This window comes from the organism of the source record quoted next, unplaced genomic scaffold (genome assembly GCF_019419815.1).
Source record: "Pyrus x bretschneideri cultivar Hongxiangsu unplaced genomic scaffold, Pyrus_bretschneideri_v1 Contig23, whole genome shotgun sequence".
Taxonomy (NCBI): Eukaryota; Viridiplantae; Streptophyta; class Magnoliopsida; order Rosales; family Rosaceae; genus Pyrus; species Pyrus x bretschneideri.
The window spans coordinates 4,807,150-4,823,687 of NW_025999535.1; the positions used below are offsets into that span (position 1 = coordinate 4,807,150).

The 16,538-nt window shown below is 36.4% G+C and overlaps 3 protein-coding genes across 4 annotated transcripts; 1 reads left to right on the plus strand and 2 right to left on the minus strand.

The window, feature by feature from the left end:
• Positions 1 to 12: 12 nt before the first annotated feature.
• LOC103947604 lies at positions 13 to 3,549 on the minus strand. 2 transcript variants are annotated; one of them, XM_048585517.1, is made up of 7 exons: positions 3,234 to 3,549; positions 2,742 to 2,806; positions 2,137 to 2,235; positions 1,277 to 1,408; positions 1,058 to 1,116; positions 593 to 699; positions 13 to 151 (listed from the first exon to the last, which is right to left on the minus strand). In XM_048585517.1, the coding sequence occupies exons 1-5, from the start codon at positions 3,453 to 3,455 to the stop codon at positions 1,110 to 1,112; spliced, it is 525 nt and encodes a 174-aa protein (XP_048441474.1). In that variant the 5' UTR covers positions 3,456 to 3,549; the 3' UTR covers positions 13 to 151; positions 593 to 699; positions 1,058 to 1,109. The 2 variants fall into 2 exon arrangements, with proteins under 2 accessions (XP_048441474.1, XP_048441473.1); XM_048585516.1 differs by having other exon boundaries at positions 593 to 830.
• A 1,142-nt stretch (positions 3,550 to 4,691) lies between these two features.
• LOC103947667 (probable bifunctional methylthioribulose-1-phosphate dehydratase/enolase-phosphatase E1 1) lies at positions 4,692 to 10,416 on the plus strand. The gene is given in 13 exon segments (XM_048585830.1): positions 4,692 to 4,914; positions 5,411 to 5,547; positions 6,751 to 6,846; positions 7,294 to 7,413; positions 7,737 to 7,826; positions 7,973 to 8,158; positions 8,380 to 8,535; positions 9,019 to 9,120; positions 9,122 to 9,169; positions 9,254 to 9,355; positions 9,510 to 9,619; positions 9,742 to 9,860; positions 10,174 to 10,416. Coding segments are annotated over 13 exon segments (1,566 nt in total). The 5' UTR covers positions 4,692 to 4,706; the 3' UTR covers positions 10,266 to 10,416.
• A 2,314-nt stretch (positions 10,417 to 12,730) lies between these two features.
• LOC103947603 (VQ motif-containing protein 4-like) lies at positions 12,731 to 16,267 on the minus strand. Its single transcript, XM_009358521.3, has 2 exons — positions 15,141 to 16,267; positions 12,731 to 13,124 (listed from the first exon to the last, which is right to left on the minus strand). Exon 1 carries the CDS (start codon positions 16,057 to 16,059, stop codon positions 15,268 to 15,270), a length of 792 nt encoding a protein of 263 aa, XP_009356796.2. The 5' UTR covers positions 16,060 to 16,267; the 3' UTR covers positions 12,731 to 13,124; positions 15,141 to 15,267.
• Between the last annotated feature and the right edge of the window lie 271 nt (positions 16,268 to 16,538).

A 16,538-nucleotide genomic window follows, 5' to 3' on the forward strand; every position in this document is an offset into this window, starting at 1 on the left:
AGGGAACCGGCCTACACCCAATTTGTGGCCTTGGTGGAGGATCAAGTTTCATGACTTCTGTTTCAAGGGCCTTCTTCGCTTTATAGTAAGAAATTTTTTTCACAATAACAGGATCTTCCTTGGCTCGAGCAGGATCTATGGAGATCAAGACCTATCAATGATGAGCAAATTTATATCAAATATCTTTCTCAAGAAACAAATTACAGAAAATTGCAGAAACAATGCACTCTTAAAAATGTATGAGAGTTCGATTATCAACATATGAATCCAGATTTTGAACAAATGGAAATGTTATGAAGCAGATGGAACTCAAATGTTCCCTCAGTAAGAACAAAATTCACAATAGACTAGTCACTGTTATATGACATTAAGAGCTGAAGCTTACATTAAGGTTTTTCTCTTCTACAAATAAGAAAAGAAAGAGTTGTTAAAGAGAGACCAAAAGGCCAATAGTGGAACCTTAAACTTGTTTCCAATAAACTTTTCGAGAGATGAAGTGGATTTTTTCAACTAACAATACAAATACGAAAAAACCAAGCTCATTAGCTCAATGTTCCACAGAAGTGGTTATTATGCACAGAAATTTTCTTACTTCGTGCAACTGCTCCCAGCCAGGTTTTCGCTTGGCCACCACATCACGAAGTTGATCGTACAGCATAGATTCCTGAACCAAGCATCTTCTCTAGCAAGACTGGCTATCTTCAGACACAACCAAATCATTATCATTCAAAAGTTTATAGATCCAATGCGAGACTGGCTATCTTCAGACACAAAGCATCTTCTCTAGCAAGGCCATGCCCACAACAGTCACCAAATAACACACTGCCCTTCTGAAACATATTAAAGCAACTCCAACTATTACAAGATTAAATCAACTAATGTATTGAGAACACTACAAGTAGTTGGAACTATCAATTGCTGAGGCCAGTTCACACATTAGTGTTGAATTATGCATCGCAGTGAAAGTGAAGATCTAGTTGGAACATTCAGAGTTTCAGATCAATGTAAGACATAAAACAATATAATTTCAAGCTTTATAAAACCAAAAATAGCTCACATCATCTGCAGAGATTCTGACTTGTAATTTGTCCTTGCACTCCGTACAGTCATCACACCCTGCAATACAGTATATATTTCATGTCAAGTTTATGACTGCAGATCTTCAGTTCTGTGAGATGGTAACCCGCATGATTTGGATAAAATTACTGATTATGAGTATGATATAGTGTTAAATATATGTAAGTACGTCAACTTTACTTGGGGCCAAAAGGTTTACCGTGCCATCACGGTTGGGCACTCTTTAGATGGCAATGGCGCATCAAGATTTATGGCGGATGGAAGGTGAACCAACTCAGCCCGATTATCAGCAATGGCATCTGCAATACATTCAGCTGTTGCTTTCTCTCCACTGCATAAAGATTCACGGAGAAATAAAACACATGAAGATAATATCATGTTGGTGGTTGAATAAGGACTCACTGCATGACAATATTTATAAACAATAACCATTAAATAGACGAAACATACTACAAACAAAAGATAAAAATAAAATGCTCAACTAATCCAGCATTAACTACCAACCTCAATTGTCTGAAACTATGGTAACAAGGAGAAAGAGTGAAGCAGAGCTGTATATAGTTTCAAAAAGCATATTGCAGCATGTTAATTTGTTTCTGAAATGCTATTAACGCCCACTTTTAGTCAAACAGAAGAGACTTTTTAAGAAATATTTGCCTAGAAATATAATAAATTCCAGCATTCAAATGGACTCCTATTTTTAGAATGACAGCCATAGTTTGGTTTTGAAGGACTATACTATGAGACCCATAAGGAGCAGTAAAATCTTCTTATCGGGTTCATATCACAGATTTTGGCAACAGACTGGAGATTTTTTAGCCCATTCTGGGACTCAGTAGACATATGTTATTCAAAATTATAGCACAACTTACAATTTTTTCCAACAGATGTTTGGCTCGTTAAGACTTCAAGAATAATAGTTGTTGAATCATGCATCCTACAGCTCCATTTTTACTTAAATATCTTTTCACTTTGTAACAAATAGGAATACATTATAACTCATAGAGTTACCTGTTTTCCAGACATAGAGGTACAAAATCTAAATGAAGGAAAGTCTACCTTCTCGAGGTGTAATTCTTCACTTGGTATTGCACCCTCCCTGATCCTCTGCACATGGTACACCGCAATGCCTGCCAACCATTGCAGGTTCCGCAGTTCCTGCACTTCAAGAGTGTAGTTAAGAAATCATCCAACTTCAATAAACTATGAACCTAGTAATGTCATCAAGTTCACCAAGGAAAAATTCACAGCTAAGATTCTTTTACACCTAATTTGGCAGCTTAGAGAGAAACCATCATTAGTACCATGGTTTAAAAATATTAATATACACATAAAACGTTCTACATTGTTGTGTGCAAATTACTAGCGAATGATAGAGAATGATAACTAGCACAACAAAAGTAGTACACTACAAAATTATAGAAAGGCATCACCTTTATACAATAATACATATAAGTTTCATTTTCTACTTAGTTTAACATGTTTTCCGTTAGATGATCAACTACAGACACACAAACATATATATACACACACACACGAATATATACATGGATATATATAGTGCAACTACAAACGATTACAGTGCTAGACACTGTAATATCAAGCATAGAAAATAAACATAACTAAAGATAAGGAACACCGTGAAAATTGAACGGATAAATTACCTTTGGCATATCACCTTCTTTCCCATCTCTAATGCTATGTCATAAGTCCCTAAAGTAGCAACTGCCTGAATCATGAAGAAACCCAAACAGAATACACGACTCAGAATTATGCAAGTTCCCAAGAATAGTAGCACCACCACATAACCTACGTACTTGACTAAACTACAAATGCAATTCAACTTGCCATTCACCAATTGATTCTACATTCACTGCCACAAAAATTCACACAAACCCCAATCACAATTGAACAAAAACCGATCTACCCAATTTTTCAAATGACACAAACCTCCCAAAATAACTGTTAATTTCTACCAAAATCCAGTCTTTATACCCGAAAACTCGGAAAACACCAAAAACACCTATGCAGATACCTAGTAACCCACAGAACCCAGTAAAAAATCCCACTAAAAAGTTAGAAAGCAGCTAAATTATCAAACTTTACAGAGACAGAAAAATTCCCAAGTGATAAAATTTGTGGATACAAGAGCTCACAAAGATTGACATGTAAGATAGCTTGGAAACCAACTCGGGAACGCCAAAGCCACGATGAGCAGAGCCGGCAATGTCGAAAGCAAGAGTGAAAGGAGAGAGGACAAGCTTGACAGGGAACTCGAAAATGTCAATGAGCTGCTGGCCATATTTTTCTGTGAAGATTTTGTATTGAAAGTCAGCGAACTTCTTGACGTTCTTCAGCATACGGCCTTTGCCTGACATGGTTGGATGAGGGGAGGGACGGATGGATATTTGGTTTTGTATTTTGCAGAGGTTGATTTTTTGGTTGGAATTGGATGATGTACCGCACACTGGGAAGATATGTATATAATCTCATGCACTGCGGTTAATGTCTCTACATAACTACAACCAAACGACCCGCTATTACATTTTGATATTATGACACGACAAGCGAATAATAATTTATTTCGAAGTTACAATTAAGTTAAATCATACAATGTGTTAATCATAATAATATAGTGAACTAGTTATTTAAGGAAGTCGAACTTAAGACCTAATTTTGAATACAATAATATGGTAAACCATCACTCTAAATAGAAGCCTCTACCCAATCATAAAAGGTTTCGGTCCTAGCTTGGACCAATTATATATAGAAATAAACTCTATATTGTAATAGGTTATAGTTCTTCTTAGTCTCGTTTGAAGAACCTTCTTCCACATCGTAATAACTATCGATAAGTCCAAAAATATGCAATGTTACAAATAAAAATTTAAGATTAAATGAAATATTTCCAATAAGTTATAAGGAACAATGATTTATCCTTTTGTGTATTTTTAATGATGGGAAAGAAGGCTCTAGGTCACAGTTCTTGAAAAATGCTTTTTGAAAGTTCTAGCATGATATATATATATAGTTTATAACTCTGCCATGCCATAGGCAGAAAAACGTGTTAAAGGAGATCATGTTACGTATTCAAGTATTTGAATGTTAAGATGGTTTGCTAGGGTCTTCGTACCTACTATGAATTGATAAAACTTTCCCCATTGCACTCACTAGCAGCCTAGGTCCTTTAGGAAATAGATTCTCTCCATATCTTCTATTCCAAAGCCTAGGAATCAAGTGATCCATATCTTTGAAATTTGATTCTACGGTCAAAAATTATTGTAGCTTTTAAAAGTTTTTACTAACTTTCATGTTTTTAGTCGTTAATCAAATTTCAAAAATCCAAATCACTTAATTCCTGAACTTTAGAAAGGAAGATAGGAGAGAATTAATTGAAAAATGCAAAAATAACAAAATAGACTTTGCCCAATCACAATTCACATTTCAGTCACCGTCTGGTAACAGAATACAGACTTCAGTCAGAACCTTTGAACTTTCTCATTCTTTATTGCTTAGGCTTTAACCTAGTATGAAGCACACCACCAATCACAGATTCTTTATTGCGTAGGCTTTAACCTAGTACCGAAGCACACCACCAATCACAGTTTCTCTCTCTAGCTAGACCAGCAATGGCAGTGAACGGACTGAAACTCGGTACGACGTCGCAGGCCTACTTAGAAGGCAAAGCAGTGAGCGACACCAAGGCTCTGATATCCGATCTCTGCCGCCAATTCTACCATCTCGGATGGGTCTCAGGAACAGGTGGCAGCATCACAATCAAAGTTCACGATGACTCTGTTCCGAAGCCCGAGCAGCTTGTAGTCATGTCTCCGTCTGGTATATCTCACTCTCTAAAATAATTTTGTTCATTTTTTTGGGTTTTTGGGGTTTCTGGGTATTCATGGATTTTCACCAATTTAGTCTCTGTTTTGTGTGGTTCTTTTGGTTGTTTGCTTTCTGGGTTTTTGTAATTTATGCTAAATGTTGAGTCTTTTGGCTCTTCTGTGTTGTTTGGTATCTGGGTTCGTATTATTAGAATTTAATTGTGGGGTTTGTGTTGATTAATTTCTGTAATTTTTTTATGATGTGCCTATGTTTTGATTAAGGAGATTTCATTGTAATCGTGGTTGGTTTTTCGCTTGTTAACATTTGGTTGATTGAGGATATGCATCTTTGAAGCTTAAAGGCAAAATATTGTTTGCTTTTTGGGTTTTTACTCTGTGCTAAAGAAATTGGAGTTTCCTAATTGGAACTGTGGGTCCATTTTCAATATGTGACCTTCTATTTTGTTTCTGGGCTCAATTTTTCATGTTTTTTTTTTCTCTGTGTGCAGGCGTTCAGAAGGAGAGAATGGTACCGGAGGACATGTATGTGTTATCTCCGAATGGATCTGTCTTGTGTTCTCCATCTCCGAAGCCGTACCCACATAAGCCTCCCAAGTGTTCTGATTGTGGTCCACTTTTTATGAAGGTTTCAATTCCTTGTGCTTCTTATAAATACTATAAAATTCTTGTTGGAAGAAAGTGTGAATTAGTTCCAACTAATGTTTGATTTGGATAAATCAGTCAGAACATTTTAAAACTTTGAAATGACTCTTCTCCAGTTTTGTACATTTACAGTTGATGTCTAAATATGTGATTATGGCATTAATGAAAACTTCTGAGGTTCTTTTAATTTTATACACTGTATAAGCTGGGTAACAACTTTGTTGGCACAATGGAGTGGTACTTCTAAGTTTTAGCTCTCATAGAATACAATATGAAATCTTAGTTTTACAACCAGAGTACCTTTTCCAGAGCTATTGGTTGTGGCATGCTAAAGCCGCTGGCCAGGTGGGGACTGTAGTTCCTACCTGCTCCAAATATTGAAGATGGTAAAAGAAATTTGATCCATTATCTTTTCCCACGTTTCATTAGCCATCAAAATAATCACTTTGGAAGACTTGATTGCTTATGACTATTGGATCCCTATCAGAATAGAGCCAAGAGGCAATTGATTTCGCAAAGAGAAATGTCAATGAATCTCAGTTACTAGGTACAATGCAGATCGATTTGAACCTTACATGACTTTGGATGTAGAGGGTCCTAAAGACTCATCTGAATCATGTCAAGTTGGAATATTGGATAGAAGTCTGGAATTTAGTCATGGGCCGAATTTGAAATCTTCTTATCTAAAAGAAAAGAAAAGAGAAGTTGTACTTTGTTGATACTCTGTAGCGGCATGTGAGCTACCATCTGTATAAGCTATTTCTCTTTGCTCAAACTATTTATTTCACCATCATTAAGTAAAAAATGTGGCCGATGCATTATTGTGGTTCCATTGTTCCATATTTGATGTTAGTGACCTCTTATTTATGAGTTTTCTTTTTGTTTGTTAGTTCTGGATACATGTTCTAACTAATGTTGAGCAAGTACTACTTGCTATATTTTAAGGCCGGGTTGCTTCTTGAAGGCACTTCAACTGCTTTAGACATGTAAATTTGACTAAAACATTGTTTTAACCTTGTAATGCGATCCATTGATACTGTGTCTGTGTTTTCTCATTCCATTTTATGACAAGTCCTATTTGAGGATGCTGGGGTTCATGAATACTCACCATTAGTTTAATTTTTGGGAAGACTGACACCTCTCTTATGAAAATTCGTAGTTAATATTTATTTCCCTTGTTTTCCAGGCATATGATATGCGTGATGCAGGAGCTGTTATTCATAGTCATGGGATGGAATCTTGTCTTGTAACAATGATCAATCCATTAGCAAAAGAATTTCGAGTAAGTTTTTAATCCTAGCCTCCATTAGTGAGGAATAAAGGAATTGCTAATTGATAAATAAACACAGGGACCTGTTGTTTTTATTCTTCTGTCAATGTCCTATTTTTTTGTCCGAATTTTTATGTTTGCCTCCCCCTGCTTGAAAATTTGGATATTTCTTCATTTAATTGACTCCCGCTTTGAATGAGAGTTAAAGCAGGGTATGGATTTCAGAAATTTGGGTAGTTCAGAACTTAATGTTGCAGTGATTTGTAAAAAAAAACACGTGCAAAATAATGGCGTGCATGCTTTTCAGTTTTTTTACTTTCTTTTTCAGAGGGGGGGGGGGGGGGGGCGCGGGGGAGACAACTGTGGGTGTTGCCCTTTCTCTATGTGATATTCCTGCCTACTGTTACTGGTTGTCTGTTTTAATGGTTTGTGTTCCTATTTCTGTGTACAAATATGCAGATCACTCATATGGAGATGATTAAAGGAATCAAAGGGCACGGTTATTATGATGAGCTTGTGGTCCCTATAATAGAGAACACTGCCTATGAATATGAACTCACAGAGTCTCTTGCCAAAGCTGTACGTTCCTGTTTTAAACTCAATTTGGTTTTGGTGTGATGATTCTATCCGCTTTCGATGACATAAAGCTACTATTATGAACTGATGGACTCCAAAGCTAGTATTATGATGGACTCCATCCTAGTATATGGCTGTTTAAGTTTATGCATGACACAGTTATGTACTTAATTCTTTGTCATTTCATATTGTTAGCTTTGCTAATGGATAAGATTTTTTGATTTCAAAGTAACTGTTTGATTGTTATTGGAAGAAGAAAAAAATCAATATATGAAACTTTGAATTTCTATGTGGATGAGTATTTTGCTTGCCTTCATGTCCAATAGATTGAAGCCTACCCGAAAACAACAGCTGTGCTTGTTCGTAACCATGGGATCTATGTCTGGGGTGACTCGTGGATCAATGCTAAGACTCAGGTGATGCTTATGATGCTAATGGTTAGGCAGTCAGTGTAATTATCGAAGCTTATGTTAACTGTTGATACAGATGGCTAACATATGGATCTGGAAGAATGGAGCCTTTTATCCTGATGCTTATTCAATCAGATTTTTTTCTTTTCCAGGCTGAATGTTATCACTATCTCTTTGAAGCTGCTATCAAACTTCATCAGTTGGGTTTGGACCCAACTACTCCAAACCATGGCCCTATACAACAAAATGTCAAGGGAGTTTTAGAAAGTGGTATTCACAGAAATATATCTGTGAAGGCAGCGACTGCAGCTTCAGATAATACATCTGAGCCGTCACAAGTAAGTTTATTTTTTTTTTTTTTTTTATTTATTTCTCAGGTTCTGAAACTTTTAGTATCAGGCTTTGAAGTCAACCCTAGTTTTCTGTTTCTTTATATGTTTATTTCGTTTTACTGCAAATATTGTCTTTTGGTTGAGAAATGTTATAGTTAACAATTTCATGGTTTTTTGTATAAGCTTATATTTCTTCCTTCTATTTATGGATTTCACTTTTTCTGTAGCGTTGCATTGTTCTTGACATTGAGGGAACTACTACTCCCATATCGTTTGTGACTGATGTTCTCTTTCCATATGCCCGCAATAATGTTGGAAGGCACTTGTCTGCAACATATGACACTGAAGAAACTCAAGATGACATAAAGTTGTTGTGTATCCAGGTAAGTTTTTTGTTCAAGAATCAAGAGTGCTGTTTTGTGGACTGCACACCTGTAAAATCACATTAGTATTCAGCTGTTAATTCTGGGTCAGTAGTGCACCACATGACATGTGAATGCACCATGCCACTGATTTACAACATGATAATAGTATTGCTTTAGAATTAAAGTAGTCCTTTTTACTTTCATTGCTATGAAAAGAAATGATTTTGTTTTTATTTTTATTTTTTTATGCAAGTAATTAATCTTTTTGATAAGAATGTGAATCCTATTAGTTTGTACTGAGCAAACCACAGTTTAACCTTATAATCCTTACCATAAGTTCTACCCGAAAAATGTATAGAGCAGAGTTGGACGGCTCTGGGCTCAGGCTAGCAATTTAATTGCTCTTTATTTAAGGAGTTAAATTTAGAAGTTAACTGGAAGATCATAGAAGTAAGCTGGACACTTTGAAATGATCCTTAAAGTTCTACATCCTAATTGTAGGTTCAAGAAGACCTGGAAAAAGGTGTTGCTGGTGCTGTTCCCATCCCCTCTGATGATGCAGGGAAAGAGGAGGTTGTTGCAGCTTTGGTTGCTAATGTTGACTGCAATGATAAAAGCTGATCGGAAGATCACTGCCTTGAAACAGTTGCAAGTAAGCAATTTTGGATATTTAGAAGGAATTTACTTGCTACATTTTGCGTATCTTTTGGGATATAGCTGACTTCTAGCTATTCAGGGTCATATCTGGAGAACTGGATATGAAAAGAATGAATTGAAGGGAGTAGTTTTCGATGATGTACCAGAAGCTCTTAAGAAGTGGCATAATTCAGGCATAAAGGTGCGTGCATGGTCAAGATATAGCTAATCAAGCTGTTAATGTTTCCGATGTCTTTGGTTCATATGCTAACCAAACAAATTAGAGTTAATTCATTGGTGAAGTTGATGTTAATTCCTCGATGTCATACCTTCAATGTTGAAATTTTGTACGGCAGGTCTACATATACTCTAGTGGTAGCAGGTTGGCACAGAGACTTATATTTGGTAACTCAAATTATGGGGACCTAAGAGAATATTTGTCTGGATTTTTTGACACCACAGTGGGGTAAATTAACTCAGAATCCTTTTCTACTGTTAAAAAGTGCTTTCACTTAACATTAACATGTTCTGCTTCCAGCTTTCCAAATTCAACTCAAGATAGCTAATCTCTCTCTCGCTCTCACGCAGAAACAAAAGAGAAAGTAGCAGTTATGCTGAAATTGTACAATCAGTTGGAGTTGATAAACCATCGGAGGTTTTATTTGTGACAGATGTCTTTCAAGAAGCTGTAGCTGCAAAGGCGGCAGGTAATGATTTGCCTGTGGTTTACCCCCACCCCTATCGAGATGTTAAATGTAGCCGGGTTTTATACACCCTCTTCTCGCAACAGGGGTCACTTGACTAGCACGTGACCACTTACTGTGAGAGGATGGTGTATACACCCGGTTACAGGTCGCTAGACACTTTTCTACCCGTTCTAGTTTATTGTTGCTCCAACATAACAAAAGTAAAAAGTAAAGAAAGAAAGAAATTAAAAAAGATGAACGAAACTGATCAAACAAAATTCAAAATTTTTATGGCATTGATGTTTAAGATGCACTTTTTTATTTAATGTTTCAGGATTGGAAGTTATTGTATCGATCCGACCAGGGAATGGAGCTCTACCAGAGAATCATGGTTTCAAAACAGTCACTTCTTTCTTGGAAATCTGAATTTGTACTTCTCCGTAAACATGTAACACTATAAATCATATGAATAATTATAAGAATAAAACATGTAACAATATAGTCAAGTTTCGAGGGGCGTAACAAAAAATAAATCGTTTAGTAAGGTGAGTAAAAAAGATATGACAAGTTGAGCGGACGTAGAAGTATCTTTTATTTGAGTTAATTACACTTTGTAACATTGTAGTGTGGGTATGTGACGGTTTAGTTCCCATTTTAGAAAAATAGAGATGAAAACAACCCCAAATCTTCGGATTTTTAAGCCGCTCGGCCGTTCGTACCTCTTATCAATTTAAATCAACTTACATGGCAGTGATTGAAGGTTAAAAGTCGAATTTCTTTCCTTTCAATGGTTGGAAGGGCCACCTTAGTCCAAGTGGTCGCCCCTACAATACCTTAGTCCAACCAAGTTTCCTACTAGTTTATGTGTTTATCTAGACAAGTCGAACAAAAACTTCTTTTTAGGGGACTCTGAGCAGAAAAACATATTCATTTACAATTGGAGCATTGTTTGCAGACCTAAGTGCATTGAAGGTGTGGGATTGAAGAAAACAGCAGAGCTGAATCAAGCTTTGTTGGCTAAAATTGGATGAAGAATTCATGCTAAGGATACATGCCTTAAAGTAAAAATCTATGAGAAGAAATACAAGGGAGCTCTATTTGGATACTAAACTACATGAGAAGTCTGACTACTCTTACACTTGAATTATGGAACTGATTTGTTGCGCAAACGTATGAAATGGAGAATTAGCACATGTGATGGTGCCAAGTTTTGAAAAGACCATTGGATGTTGCATGCTCCTTTGATTAATTATATTGATTCCAATAACTTTCCTAAGGAGGATTTCTCAGTCTCTACTTGCTTTCATGATGGTTGTGAAAGAAGGCTTCTTTTTTTTATTGGTTTAGGAGTTGGACTGTCAAAATCCCTTCCAAACAAGTTTTTCCTTCGGCTCATTGGTCAGGGCAAGCTGCTTACTAATGAGCAAAGAACTAAAAGAAATCTAACCACCCATTCCTCTTGCAAACTTTGTTCTTGGCCATTGGAGACATTATGTATATTCTAAAGGAATGTAGTAGAACTCAATGCATTTGGGAAATTTTGTGTGATCCATCTCAAATGCACAATACTTTTAACTTAGATTTGAAAGCTTGGATGAAAACTAATGTGATGTCTAAGGCAATGTGGTTTGCTAAGATAGCATGGAATTGTTTGTTTTTGCATGTTGGTATACCTGGAAATGGAGCAACCACCAAATTTTTTAAGTAAACTTTTTCCTCCCTACTAATCCAAAAATGGTTATTGTTGGAACTGCCTATGATGGATGGAATCTCTTCTAAAAATTGAAAAACCACCTCATAGGATGCATGTTATGCTGAAGTGAGAGCCTCCTGTTATTTGAGCACGATCGGTGTTGGAGGAATTCTTCCGTAACCACAATGGTGATTGGATGTGAGGATTCTCTATTAATTTAGAGGAATGGCAGATTATCGAAGCTGAAGTTTGGGGTTTATACTTCAGGCTCTAGCTTGCTATTGAAAAAGGTATATCTAAATTAATCATCGAAATGGACTTTGCTCCTGCTGTGTTACTAATGAGCCAATCTATGCAAGATACTTTCATCCTCTCACTACGCTTTTGAAGAGTTGCAAGGATATGATGAGACAAATTGTGCAATGTGAGCTAAAACATGTTTTTAGGGAACTGAATGGTTTTGCAGATCAACTAACCAATTGGAGTTACAATTTGAACTTTGGTCTTTAGGTTTTTGAGCTTCCTCCCCAATGGCTTCGGCAATATTTAACGGATAATCTTGTAGAAACTCCTAAAGGCCGCTCTATTCATATTAGTGACGTAGTTTAGTTTGGTCTGGGGTGTCTTCACCCTCCTTGGTCACCTAAAAATAGGTCCATCGTTGTTTTTGGACCAATTTTTCTCATGACACGAACGTGAGGTTAAAAATCATAAGGTCACAAATAAGAAGTTTTTATAAAGAAGAAACGCTTATGTTGCATCAATCTGTTGTCCATATAAGTAGACACGATACAACCAAATGCCACGCCAAAAACCTCTCAAAAAACTAGTACTTAACCTGATAGTCAAACGGACAAAAAGGTCAAAGATGTAACAATTTGTAATGTCAGGATTTTTTTTTTTGTTCAATTTTAAAACGGGTGGTGCTACATGCATCAAGTTTATGCATTAGATTTGTGCACCAAATGATATGGCACATTCTACAATATATAAATATCCATTACAATCATAAATTAAATTTTAATTTTAATTAAAGAACAAATTTGATTGGTACCACAATAGTGCAAAAAATTGATTTGCCTAACATTATCCTTTTAAAACATATCAGACCAAACAATTAGATGTTGCAATATGTAACTGAGCCTTTTTTTTTTTCTTGAGGCTGGCATGTTTCCCAAATTTGTATTAGCCACCTAAGTTTTTCTTTGATAAATATCAAGATATCCAATTTCCATTAAAATCCAAAACTGGCTCAACAATCCAACAAAAGCAAGACTACTTGTCAATTTAAAACAGGTAGATAAAAGATAAAATCTTCATGCATCATCAACTTGCAAAAAATAAACAAAAAAGAAAGAACTTTGGCGGTTTTTCAGTTCAATGCACCTACTTCTTGGGCACGCCGCACACACTATGACAGAAATTGAGTGTTAAAAAGGAAAAAAGAAAAAGTCTTAACATTTTCTCTGCAGCTTTAATCTGCTAATTCAAATTGTACTTTAATTTTTTGCTTTCTTCCTCCTTTCGTTCTCAAGTGTCATAAGAGTAACAGAAAGCCCCACTTTCTGGTTTCTTGCTTTTCTTTCTTGCATCTACACGTTAAGAAAGTTGTTATTCTTCCCAGTCAACTGAGTCGACATCTCAAACATTACAAACTCATATTTATATGGGAAAGATAAACATACAGAGAAAGAATGTCTGATTGTCCAACCCTAAATTTATTTCCCTTGTTGTATATACTGCATATTATTTCATCATATGGTAAACTTGTACATAAACGGAAAAAGCCTCTAACGATAAAAATCCCAATACTTTTCCTTTCATGTAAATTGAAATGAAAGTTGGAGGGAAAAGTCTCCACGATGAGGTTATTGGGAGCAGAAATGACAACTACACGCCCTTTCTTCTTCTATACACTTATATTTAATCATGTTCGTTGTTTACGTTTGACTTATTCAATCTGAAAAATAAAAATAAAAAAAAATGTGAAAATCTAAATATGATGTGTAAAAATCAGCTCTCTATTGAGATATAGGCTCATATAGCAGTTTACTCTCACTATCACGAAAGAAACCCTCGTTGCGTGTAAGTTTATTTTATTTTATTTTTCTAACAAAAGCTATGTTCTTCATATGTGAGTAATACCACGAAAGAAACCCTCCATCGGTTATTTCAGACAAGGTTTTAATAAGATAAACTCTGAAATACGTACAATAATCCTTGAATTACATGTATCTGACAAATGAGTGTTGCCTATATTTTGAGCTATTTGTACAAAGCAAAACAAATAAACTCATGTAATTCGAGGATTTGTGCAGCACGAAGCATACTAAGCCTGCATTAATAAAAAAAGGACTTGTGCGCTCAATCCTCACAGTGAGTTTGAGTAATTGATGCATTGTGATTATAAGAAATGTCAAGGCTTACGTCGCATGCATGCGTAGACAACTAAACGTAGCATAATACACCGAATATAAATGGCTTCTGACAACTTTGTACTATTTCTTCAACAAAAATAAGAGTCAATATTTTGGGTTTTAATCATGTTTTCCCTCTCCCCAAAAATCTCTCCTTAAGGAAAAGAAAAACGATATTTTCTAGATCATACTACATTGAATTGTTTTGTGAGTTGCAAAATATATGAGTACGGTAAATATACTAGAAAAGTCATTTTCGCATCTTATTTTCTCTTCCCGCACTCTTTTCTTTTATCTTTGGTTTTTAAATCGAATACGTAAAAGAAAAATAAAAAGAGAGATATAGAAAAAGAAGTGGAGAATGTTCGAAATCACTACTATTAATGCATTAGCTAGCTCAACAATTTCAACAGCTCACAGGTCACGAACAACATGACCATATGGTTAGGTGGAAGTTTCATATATGTATGGCCTTAGATTAAACGGGAAATGTGGTCCTCCTCACTCCTCAATGGAGGGGGGGACCCTAGAAGAACCCTTCAACAAGTTGAATCTACTCTAAAAATGTACCAATTAAATTATAAATTCCAAATTACATATCCTTGACTCTGGTTAATTTATGAGTAAAACTTAACATGTGACGAAAAACAAAAATAAATAAAATTTAACAGTAATTTCTTTTATTGCAGGCCTAAGTTTTAACCGAGTTAGTAAGAGTAGTGTGCTACACTTTCTGTACTTAAATTCGAATCTCCTTCTCGTAGTTTAAATGAGCTTAGTGTAATTATAAAAGGAAAAAATAACTGAAACTTCTTATTGTTGATTGTCCACTCCAACAGCCACACCCTCATCTTTTGAAAAGTCCTCTCCCACCACACACACATGCTGAGAAGAACAAAAGAAAATGCATTTTGCAATTGAATGAAATGCTAAACTAATGAAGTGGTAAAATTAAAATTCATATTCCCATTCATATATGCTCACTCAGATTCCAATAGAAAATTGATTTTCGATGTTCCTTAATTTGGTTCTATAGAAATTTAAAAAAAAAAAATAAAAAAAAAAGCCATAAAAGTTGCAAAACAAAAAATAAAGGAGAAAAGAAGTTGGAGGAGGAAGTTGAAGGCTAAAGCTTTTTAGCATTTTTATGGAAGAGATATGAAATTGTACAATTAAAACAAAGATCTGTACCTGTCATTGAAAAATCATCCAAAACCCATTAATCTTCACTTCTCCTGACGATCATTTTAATCAAAACCCACTCACAGTAAATATTACTTACTACACATCTCTCTCTCTCTCTCTCCTCGTCATTTGATCAAGAAGACGACCCAGAAACTCTCGGCGAAGTGACCGGAAACAGAGGCAGAAGCCGCGGCTCCGGGTCTCTCAGAGTCGTCGTAGCCCTTGGCGACGGGTGCAAGTAAAACCCTTTCTCCGCAATCGCCCTGTCCTCCTCCGACGAAGAATTTCCCAGTGACGGCGACGACGCCGACTTGTCGAACTGGTCGTTCAACGGCGTCACCGGGCTGAGGGTGAGTGACGGGAAGTCAAGCAGGCTCGGGGAGAGTATCTCCTGATGACGTGGAGAAAACCCAGAAGCCGATTGGAAGTTGGGGATGAGGGTGTTGATCATGAGGGTGTTTTTGAGATTGGTGCTCCGCCGCTCGTAGAGCTTGAAGCCCTGCTTTTTCGGTGGGGCGGTTTTGATTGGTGGGATGTTGAAGTTTTTGTTGGAGGGTGGCAAAATTGTTGGATCTTGGTGGTGGTGGTGGTGGTGGCTGTTGTGGTGGGCGGCGGCTGTGGGTTTGGGGGAGGACTGGTGAGTGACAGTTTCCGAGGAGCCGGTGAGCATTTGGACAACATGTTTGAAGTTCGAGGAGTCAGCTTGGACAAAGGTTGTCGGGTAGGGATTGGAGTCAGATCTGGGAGTTGAGACTTTCGGGGTTGTCGGGATTTGAGTCGCCACCGCCGGGCTGCTGCTGCTGCAGACGCTGCTGTTGGCGTTGGTGGTCATGCCATTGTTGTTGCTCCTCGGCGAGTTTATAGGGGAATACGAATACGGCTTCTCTCTGATTTCTTGAGGTCTTGAGCTTGTGATGTATTCCATTTGGAATAGGTGGGTGTTTTTGTCACTGCCACGGCCACCAAAAACCGCTCTGCGACTCAAGAAAAATAGAGAGAGCTTGCTTTAAGATGGGGTTTGGTTGCAACTTGGAAGAAGACCCTGGAAGAGTGAAAAACAAGGCTTTCGGTTTTTGGTTTTGGCTTTGAAATGGGAAAAAGAAAAGAAAATAGAAAGACAAAAAGGGTTGTTGCTTATTTGCTATGTTTTGTTTTCTTATGGTTGAATATTGCCATTTTCTCTCTCTTTCTTCCTTTCTCTTTTTCTTCTTTTATTGTTTGACGGAAATGTTTTTTAAATTACTCTAACTTACGAGAATGAAACTAAGAGGGTGTATTTAATTGAGATTTTGAGATGTTTTAATTTTTTGTTCAAATTTATGAGTATTTAATCAGCATTTTAAATGATTCTTTGAAAGTCAGGGTGTATTTAATTAGGATTTTAAAAGAGTTTATAGCATCTCA